The sequence below is a fragment of the Haliotis asinina genome, chromosome 11 (assembly GCF_037392515.1).
Source record: "Haliotis asinina isolate JCU_RB_2024 chromosome 11, JCU_Hal_asi_v2, whole genome shotgun sequence".
Taxonomy (NCBI): Eukaryota; Metazoa; Mollusca; class Gastropoda; order Lepetellida; family Haliotidae; genus Haliotis; species Haliotis asinina.
The window spans coordinates 42621884-42633048 of record NC_090290.1 but is presented as its reverse complement, the minus strand read 5'-3'; the positions used below and the strand labels follow the sequence as shown (position 1 = coordinate 42633048).

The following is an 11165-nucleotide window of genomic DNA, read 5'->3' as shown; positions in this document are numbered from 1 at the left end:
GGTTGAGACCTGTGTTGTTGTACCGTAGTCTCAGTAAAGGGCGTATACATAAAATGTTACCGATCTTTATAATAATATTGATTATAGATGTGTTACTATCACTATCTGGGACAGCTGCTAAATACCAGTCTGAGTTTATTGATTCTTTGAAACAAAAACAGAATCATTCATAAAGAACGGTGAGGTGAGGTGAGGTGAGGTGAGGTGAGGTGAGGTGAGGTGAGGTGAGGTGAGGTGAGGTGAAAGATTTTAACGCCGTACTTAAGAATATTTCGCTCATATGGCGACGTGCATGTGTGTGTATGTTTGTCTGCTTGTACTAGCCCATAATTAAGTTTTACAGCGCTAGATCCATACCCCAGTAAAGCATAAATACCCCACTCGGACACTTTATACCGACTCCTAGCCGACTGGTTCTTGTTGTACCTCTTAATGCCGCGCGCCAGGCAGGAAACAACAAGAAAAATATTTTTAACGTCCTTTGATATAACGCGGTCGGGGATAGAAAACGCGCTCTTCTGCTCTTCAGGCGGACGCTCCAACCACTACACCACAGAGGGAATCTCAAGGATGGAACACGAGCGCATGAAAAAGCATTGTTTCTCTGAATGTTTGTACTTTCGCTTCAATAAAACCATATACGTCGCTCAGTTTCTAGCATAAAGAATAATGGCAATTCGCGTTATCTGTATTAAACCTTATAAGCACATGAAGAAGTGCCTATTATGTTACGTACGGTAGTGCACTCCAGCTGTTCCTCCGTGTCAATGATTCGGCCATGATGTTGGACATATGTTGTACCTGATCGAAGACGCTATAACAAAGGCATCATTGTTGTTTGCACACTGTAAGCAGGAGTATATTTCGAGTACGGTGTCGAAAAGAACCTTATGAGAGTACAAAAGGATATCCCTGAACAACCGCGGCACAAGGGTGTAACTGTTTCATAGCGACACGTATGGCCGCACGTGTGCTTGCGAGCGCGTGTGTGTTGGTAGAACCAGGATGTGTTTCAAGCCATTGCTTCAGATGTCTTCACAATTTGTAAACAGGGGCGGTGGGGTAGCCTTGTGGTTAAAGCGTTCGCTCGTCATGCCGAGGACCCGGGTTCGATTCTCCACATGCGTGCAATATGTGAAGCCCATATCCGGTGTCCCTCCGGATATTACTGGAATATTACTAAAACCAAACTCACTCACTCACTGTTTGAACAATCTCTGTTTCACAATATCAGTCTACCCGTGAAGATATAGGTTAGAACTGATCTTCAATAATCCATGGTTGTCGTAAAAGGCAACAAACGGGATCCACTGGCCAGGGCCCCGTTTCACAAAACTCTCGTAAGCCTAAGATCTCGTAAGTTTTCTCGTAGCCATTGTGCCTCCTATACTGTAGCATAAGAGATGCGAATGCTACGAGAAAAGTTACGAGATCTTAGGCTTACGAGAGTTTTGTGAAACGGGGCCCAGGTTAGTTTTGAAGACACATGTAATCGTATCCATCTATGCCAATGTTGTTGACTATTTATAGACAACCACCATATAGCTGGAATATTGCTGGGTGCGCCGTAAAACTAAACTCACCCACAATATCATTTAATCAATGAAACCTCTGTTGTACACACATATCTTCAGTCTCCAAAGCAATTATATTTTCATTCATATACTGCCACTACAATCACGTAATGTCGAACGTTACTGCTCCGTCGGTGCGTGAGAGCATGCATGTCCTTGTCTCTTTTCCGCGAAGCCCGATGAGTAGGCTAGGCGAAAACGAGTACCATCCTTTAACAACTTATGTATGGCACAATCGGGGGTCGAACTACCATCCTCAAGGCAGACGCTAATCATCAAAGCGGTCCACTTTTTAAACCCTCGAGTATCGCTCGTTTTCACAGTGTCTCACCAGTAGGTGCCGAGATATGCCTTGCAGAGTTGCGGCCCATGTGCCAATACCTAAACGGTCGGATCTCAGTGTGGTGAATTTGGGCTTTATTTAGTCCAGCATTATGTTAGAGATTATATAAAACTGAAGTGTGCTTCTCACTATATATTAGATCATCTCTTGTGTTCCCTGAATAACCGCATTTGAGGTTTTTGTTTTGGAGGGATAGGTTTTTCTTTTCGTTAGTAACACATATTCTCCTAACTTTTACTTTTTCTAACTTTATATGAACATCAACATTCAAATGATACATGAGTGTTTTAAATCAATTGAAAAATATTGTTCAAGAATAAACTCAAAGTAGAAATGTTTTCCCATGGGAAAATGGAATCGCAAATCTCTGATTCGTAGGTAGACGCTCTTCTGCACGGTTACCTGGCGGACGAAGTTGGTGGAGTTAAATTACCTACTTATAGTTACTGTCATTAAATTGATTTTACGCGCGCTTCAGTAATTGTTATGTAGCTTCATTAAATCGTCATTTACATTGTAAGTATCCACCATTGACGGTATATATGTTAGAAAAACACTTCTCGATTTTGGTAGACAATGTAAAACCGGACAGGGAGGATTTTCCCGACCCCTATGGTTTTACATTGTCTACCAAAACCGAGGAGAAGTGTTTTCACCTATACTTACCGCCTGGATATGTGAAGTATTCAGGCGATGGTCAACACGAGTTTGTACAGCTGAAACACCACAGAGATGAGGTGGAATGGGATCTAACGTCTTACTTAAGAATATTTCGCGCATGTGACGACATGCATGCGTGTGTATGCAAGGCTGTTTGTACTAGCCCAGATTTATGGACTTTTAATACTGCTAGATCAGGCATGGGCCAGACAGGGACCAACAAGTACCATATTTTAACTGTAAGGTCTTTTGGGATGACGCGTTCAGGGATCGAACCCGCTCTCTGGGTGAACGCTCTAACTACTACACCACGGTGCGTTTATGTATATCTGTGTGTGCACTTTTGTTGACACTGTGTGATGCTTGCTACAGAACGTGTGTTGACTACATGGATGTGAGCTAATGTTATTATACTGGTTTTAGTGCAGTCCTATTTGTGTGGCTCTCAGGCCTAAATAGGCCTGACTCTGCACCCCGGTGAGAGTTTTTGTGAAAGACTTTTGTCTTCTTCTTAAAATTGTTTGTTGCAAGCAATGTTAACCCAAACTTTCTCACAATCGGGTGTAAACTTTATGTTACTCTCCCCCAATTTTCAAACCTTATATGTATGGCTTGCTGCAGGTATATCTCATACTGACATCATTCTTGAGTGGGAGAGTGAGTTTAGTTTTACACAGTGCTCATTCCAGCTATATAGTGGTGGCCTGTACATAATCTAGCCTGGACCATACAATCCAGTGATCATCGATCGGCATGTCAATCTGCGCACTTGGGAACCGATGACACGTGCAGTCAACGAGCCTGACCACACGATCCCGTTCGTCACCGCCACTTACCTGGAATAGGGCGGGGTGCAGCGTAAAACTAGACGTGTGCGTGCTTGACTCTTCCACCTTTAAAACTGCCTTAAGACCACATTGAAGATTTCCTAATTATGCTGGCGGAGCCAAGAGGAAGGGGTGATGGTGTTTATTTTTTAGTCATGTATAGGACACATATCCACACACTTGATACATGCTCAAGGCGCTGGAGTGGTCCCCTCATCAGCTGATGACTTTTTTCTGGCATTCTCTTTTTCTTAACGAGCTCAACTCCCTGGGGAGTATGCAACTCAGGCAGCCACTGGATTATCTACTCCAGACTTCATTCAAGTATATACCGAGTCTCTCCACAACGAAGACAAGTGGATCTCCTAAGTTTGGATACGATGACATGTGTCAGCCAAGTACAATCCCGTTGTACACCCTCGTACAACACAGGTTGCTGAGAATCAATCTTCACCTGGATCTTCACAGTCTTGCCACGATCAATACAAACCAGGGAAACAGTGTCAGTTTCATTCTAATCCCTTTATTTGAAGCCGCATCGGTTACAGCTGTATAGTGCAAAGTTTTGTAAGCACACAATCTAAGTAGATGCACACGTACATGATTAGAATACTCGTCAAGAGGCTAATTAAGAACGGCTATAACAATCACCATTCCTGACACATTTATCATAAAACCTCAACAAACACAGACTTTATAAATTCTTTCAACTCTGAAAAATCAAATTAATACGAATACAAATGCTAAAGTGTTACAAGAAGCCATTCCACCTCCACAACCTTCTGATCAAAACTACCTACTCAAAACATCTACTGATCAAGTGAACATCTGATCCTTTACTAATCAACATTTTGTCAATTTACCATAAAAATAAACAGCTGGCAAGTAATTTAATTTTAACCAGAAAATTCTGAGAACAAATAATCAGTTTGTCATGGCCTAGTATGCCTACACTGACTCATGGTCGGAGCAGTGCTGCACAAAAATCTGTGAGTGAGTGAGTGAGTGAGTGAGTGAGTGAGTGAGTGAGTGAGTGAGTTGTATACCACTTCCATCAATATTCCATCAATATCCAAGTGGAGGACACCAGAAATGGGTTTAACACAATGTACCCATGTGAGAAATCACACCAGGTGTGACAAGTGAATGCTTTAACCTCTTGGCTAGCCAACCACTTCCACAAAGTGTGAGAGCGAGTGAGTGAGTGAGTGAGGAAGTGAGTGAGTGAGTGAGAGAGTGATATTTGATGCTGCTGTCAACAGTATTCAACTTACATCACAACATGGAAGCACAATGCTGGAGGAAGACCCAAAGTGATGCTGGTCTCACATTCTTGTCTCAAACTCAGAAACACAATCAGTAGGGGAACCACCTTTAGATGGATTGCTGACACTCCAAGGGAGGCAACTCTCGGCAGCTAACTGCAGAGCTTCAGCAGGCTGGGTCAATGTTTAGCAAAATGGAGGCAGGGAACACCAGAATTGGGCTTCACACATCGTACCCGTGAGAACTGATCCGGTCTTCAGTGTGACAGGCAAGCGCTTTAACCACCAAGCTACTCCACCAAGCCCATCAGTAGAGCTGATAGTATATCTTCATTCATTCGTGCAATATAAACATAACAGCACGTTGTAGTGCACATGATAAATGTTACATCAAACACAAGAATAGATTTTGATTTTACATCTCTGAGAGTAACCACAGTCATATGAAAGAACTAGGTAATCATTAACTGATTAACTAATATGAATATAGAATTAAATTGTTTACTTCGTTTATTTTTCGTGAACAGTTGGCGCCATTACTGACATTCCATTCATAATTTTTTTTCTTGACTTATTTTTCCCTTACAACTAACAGAATTTGTGTCTGAGGAAAATCAAGACTAGTGTTCTGTATTAAGACCAGAGATTCAAATGCTTGTATGCAATCCAAAATTTTTAGGGTAAGGCCAGATCAATTTTATTTCTTGTTTTATGGATCTGTCAGTTGTATTTTTTCAAGAATAAGAAAAAAAATGCAAATGATTTTTACCTGCTCAAAAAATGAAAACCTAATGTTTTTTTTGGCTGACAATCTAAACTTACAAAAGAATTTTTTACATTCTTTTTTAGCCTCATAATATGCTGAATATATTTCTGTAATACTACTTTTAGTGTTTTAAAGGTAATACTGCTGTGCTGATTTTATTTCATTTATTTTTTTCCCTCCTGCCTTTATGTGTTCTGATGACAAAAATCTGTATAACAAACAATAAAATTCGTCTGGCCAAACTGAAATTATCTAAATTGATGTTTACTCTCTTAGAAACTTCTTTGTAGGTGGAGATTTCGGATTTTTTACCCTCGGATTATGCTCTGAGGATGAAATAATGCTGATGCTGATGTAATGTCACGTTTTGCTCACTCACTTTAAAAATTATAAACCATTTATACATTTGTTTAAATGAGGCATAAATCATCCACATACCCTGTTTTCATAATGTAATGCTAATTCTGCAATAATCTCATGACAAGAAACTATATAAGTTTTCTTCAAGGCAGTCACCAAGCACACCGTGTGTTGAGAACTGGGCAACACTTTTCACACATGCAATTGTTAAAGAGTAATATATATTGGCAAGCACTATAACCACCTTCTCCACATACAGGGTGTCTTTAAACCCATAGTATCCTGATTACTATTGTGATTAAGATCTTACTCAAAAAACTCTCTTAAATTATCAGCTCATATTGATCTACTGCCATTTGTTGGTAGAAGATTTATTTTATATTATATCTGTTTTTATACTACATAGCTGGAATATTGCATTAACAATAAAACATCACAATATTTTTTTAAACCTCTTGCCATAAAGGCTTAAAATAATCTGATAAAATTTGTTTTGGCCTTTCATTTCAAAAACTTTCATCTGAAAATATTTTTCATGTGTTTTTCATCGTTCTGACCAAGATCCAACTGCATCAACAAATTCACCATGTTATTTTGGGGATTTCTCAATAAAATACAGAGTGTAATATTTTTGTCAGGTCATGTCCCATCCAGGATTTGAACATAGCCCCACCGAGTCAGACACCTAATCACCAGCAAATGGAGACAGCTGTCTAACCTGCTCAGCCACCACGTTGTTAGTGTGAAAGTTCAGTCCCAGATATAACATGTTACATTTGACACTACTTTCAAAATGACATCGAGGATTCAAAGACATTGTGAGAATCAGAATAATATGGAAATTAAGATAACCTCTCTGCAGGTAGTTTCACTTGAGCAACATAGCATACACACCATTAAAAAAAAGTAGGGGATGTTCCATTTCGCAAGCATACCACTTGGCAATGCCAATGCATGTGAGAAAACTAATACATTTCCATACAGAAGAAACACTTCCAAAGGAATGGAATAAATTGTCCAGTCTCCCTTAAATTCTTTTCATCATCTGTTTCCTCCTTGGCTTCATTATTTGCATTTTATCAATCTTATAAATCCAATATCCCCTACTTTTTTAATGGCACATTTTACACCATAGATGTAAAAAAGACACAATCCCAACACATAAATAATTGATAATCTGAAATATTAAACAATAAACTATAAAAATGATATATTGAGTACAAAGATATGTAACAGAACAAAAATATCACAGAGGGCACACAGAATTTAATGACAATTAACTAAAGTCAGCCATGAACCAAGAGATCAAATATACAAGCTAAGTGCACATATATATATTTGATCGGCACTGTCAATCTTTGATATTCAGTAATATTTGTTTCATATAAACAATCCCTACAGGAAAGTATTGCTTTGTTTTGTTTGACAATATATTAATATTCTTTTTAATATATCAATATTCAAATCAAAATATACACTAAAGAATCACAGTATGAATAGCATGCTAGAAAACAGTGTTAAAATTCCACAACAACAAACAAGTGAAATATTTGATTGCATCTCAGTCACTGAATTTTTTTTCATCCACCTTTGACAAAACAGAAAAAACCGTTAAAACTGAACAAAAACAGTAAAATCCAAATTTTACAATATCATCACTGATATTTGATTGCTGTTGAACACCACTGTGTCCACTGTGAAAAGGTTTGAGCTTTAACAATGTCCTTCGAATGTTTGGAATAGTCACACAATTTCACAACTGACAACCTCTCTTCAAATATTACACAAACAACTGACTTTGTATTTCTACATAAAAATATGCTTACTTTGCACATTTTGAGATGGACATGAAAATACTTCATGGTCACAAGAGGTTCAATGGTTATTTACTAAACTTTAACTCTAATAGAGTATCCTCAAACAGCAAGTAACGTATTTCTCAACATTTCTTGAAATCCTTTCAGCTACATATAACTTGCCTATGCCATTGTAAATTGTGGAAGACTTAAGCGTTTCCAAAACAATGATAAACATGTTAGTGCTACATTAGGACAGAAAACATCACTTCTGAACATCACATCAGCCAGAACACAGAGTATGCTGAAACTTGTTCACTGAAAAAATACTCTGTGACGGCCAACAGGAGATTTAGTTTTGAGTCATTATGTAGGGTTTTGCCGTTCTAGCTTTTGACATTTCTCTATGTGCATTTCTATGCAAGCATCCCAAAAGTAATTTGATAATGGTTATATCTTTTGCATATCTTACACAAGTACACATCTTCTCAAAAGGGGAGGTATGGCATCGATCGTCATAAGTAACTAAATTTCTGAAAATTCCCATGCAAATTTTATAATTCAGTGATGAAAATTGAACCCTACATTGAAATACTTTTTTTTATGGTTACTTTGATATAATCCTAAACAAAATATTCTGTCAGATCACCCAAGATGCCAAATGGATTTTTTTCTAGCTCCCTCATTATATATGCAAACACATACATAAGCATCTTATGATTTAAGCATGCAAGACATTAAATGAACAGTTCAAACAAATTCTATTGACAACCCTAGCATACAAGATAATCTGTTCATAAATAATTATGTATCAAAATGGCACCATCATTTTGAAGTTCAAAAAGAAAATATTCATATCAAATCCATCCATTAAATATTATGTTGCCGTGGTTACTTGGCAGAAAACTCCAGGAGGGGAAACCAAAGGAAGTTGAAAGTGACAGCTATAGCTTCCTCAACAGCTGACATGTACTTGCCGTCATCCATGTCAACTTGCATCATGATTGGCAGTGTGCGATTGGTTGCTTTCAATGAGGAGAGTTTTAATTTGGGGATGGTTCCCCCAAGGTTATCTCCAAGCACTCCTCTATATTCCACTGTGTCTCCGATCTCCAGCGCAAGTACAGTTTCCTTGAAGTTATCACCAGCTTCTATTTTAATGTTCTGACTTCCAGTAAGCACAAGTATTTCGAAAGTGTAAACATTGTGGTTCCTGACATGGCATGTATGTCCAAGTCCACGCATGATAATGCAGAAATTGTAACCCTTTTTACTCAGAAGCTTTCGGTCACACTGAGGGAGCGGTTGGCCGTACATACAATATAACGGCTTAGCTATGATGGAGGGTAGAGTTCCAATAACGCTTTCAGCTGTATTCTCAATTTTTACAACAGTCACTCCTTCTACGGTTCCAGTCCATCTTATTTTTGTACCAGTGAGATGGCTGCAAGTAATTTGCTGCGGGACATCATTTACAACTTTTTCCCGGAAACATAATGAAGTGTAATTTTCGTATGACAGTTCGACAGGAACCTCTGTCTTCCATTCAGGAATTTTGACGAAAATCAGTGGCACCAAAGCAAGAACTGCGAAAACAATCATGACAACCTTTTTGGCACTTCCAAACTTGGCGTCAAAGTTTTGCCCGAAAATTTTCCTGGTTTGGGTCATGAGAATCGGTACTGCAAGAAGAACTACAGTCACGATAACCTTTCCGAGCATCTCTGTCTGGAAGGCTTTGTAGACGGCAAAGGCGGCCATTGCAGCTATGCCAACCAGGCTTAGCGGTACCAGCACTGGAAGAAGCATATATCCAATGGTGGCTCGTGCCAGACCCACCCAGGATGTGAAAGGGAAAGTGGAGGTGAGGATGTTGAACCAGAAATAGCAGACAAGATGGGGGATGAGGACTCGGTATGTGCCTTGCCATGACTTTCGTGTGGCCATTCGGACAAAGAACAAAGGGATTATTGCATATGCTATTGAGGGAATACTGACATTGAAAGAAATACCCACACCAGTGTCCAGAGAGAGGAACGGATTGGTGAGAAAGCCGACGATCTGGTTAAGTAACGGAACTGATGGGAAGTTGTTTAGGAATATGGGAAGTGAGGACAGCAATTTGGCGAACAATGCAAAAAAGGTCAACTTGTCATGGCGGTCGCTGAGGCTGAAGAAACATAATCCAGTCATGACAAGAGAAATGACAGAAATCTCCGGACAGGGAACATAGGATTTGTTGCAAAGGGAGAAGCTTGCAATAACGAGGGGCAGATTGCAAAAGAAGACAATGTAAGGAGTGAGGGAGTTCCAGGTAAATTGTGATTCTATTTTGTCCAGATCGATAGTCACGTCTAGGTCGCTGAGAACATTAACAAGAGTTGCAGCATCGCTCTGTTTCTTCTTCTTGTAGAACATCTGCAAAGTGCAAATGATGATGGCAGCAAAGGAGAGGTAAAAGATGAAGAGAGGGATGAAAAAGAACATAAAGTCGGGAGTGATGAAGCTGTAGACGAAGAGCAGGCCAAGGACGTACAGTTGATTGGTAGGGATGAGTGACACAACCCAGTTGAGTCCCTCCTGGGAGGAGTATTCCAAGACCTGATCTAATACAGAAGTAAAGGTCTGTCGCGGGTAGCGGTACACCTGTAAAACAAAAAATTATATTTTTATGGAAAGTTCTTTTTCATGCTTTTGCCATCATTCCACAAGTATTCAAGACTGACATTCAAGCATGATGTTTCAGTGAAGATTGCAAAGTGAGTGAGTGAACTGGGTTTTATGCTGCATTGTTTCAGTAATATCATGGGACACCAGAAATGGGCTTTACACATTTGTACAAGGGTTGCAAGTAGTTCTAAGCCTACATAATTACTACACTGGTGACACCAACTAATCTTAGGAGTGCTGTTGGACAGTGTTCTTCATCAACATTTCCAGTTATTTCACTCAAATAGATCAACTAGTTCGAAAGCAACAAGTCCTTGAAGCATACTGGGATATACACATGAATACAATGTCAGAGATGTTGAGGGATTTAGTTCTGCTTTTACATGACAATGCTTTGTCTCACATCTCTCGATTGGCAAAGTCTGAAGTACATGAATGTAGCTTCGGAGAACTTCCTCATCCTCTATATTCACCTGACCTGGCCCAAAGCGACTTTCACCTATTTCCAAAATTGAAGGAACACCTCTGTGGAAAGCACTATGCCGGTAATGACGAGCTGTTCTTGTATGCATACTCCAGTATGCTTCAAGGACCTGTTACTTTCGAACTTGTTGATCTATTTGAGGGAAATAACTGGAAATGCTGATGAGGAACACTGTCCAACAACACTTCTAAGATTAGTTGGTGTCACCAGTGTAGAAATTATGTAGGCCTAGAACCTTTTGACCAGCCCTCGTACCCCTAGGGAATTGAAGCTGAGCCTTTGGCATGATGAACAAAGAAGACTGCAAAGAGTGCCATACTGTTTCACCAATGCTACAACACCTAAGGCTTCATAGATCAAAAAATAATAAGATGTATGCCCCAAAAGTGTCTAAGATGGTTAATATGTCCATACATGGAA

General features: G+C 39.4%; 1 protein-coding gene across 4 annotated transcripts in view; it reads right to left on the bottom strand.

The window, feature by feature from the left end:
- Positions 1 to 3911: 3911 nt before the first annotated feature.
- Positions 3912 to 11165, bottom strand: part of LOC137255750 (wolframin-like) — a 29623-nt gene continuing 22369 nt past the window's right edge. For all 4 annotated transcript variants that reach the window (XM_067793262.1, XM_067793263.1, XM_067793260.1 and 1 more), the window contains one exon: positions 3912 to 10237. In XM_067793262.1, coding sequence (XP_067649363.1) covers positions 8483 to 10237 — 1755 coding nt within the window. In that variant the 3' untranslated portion in view covers positions 3912 to 8482. The remainder of the gene's footprint in view (positions 10238 to 11165) is intronic.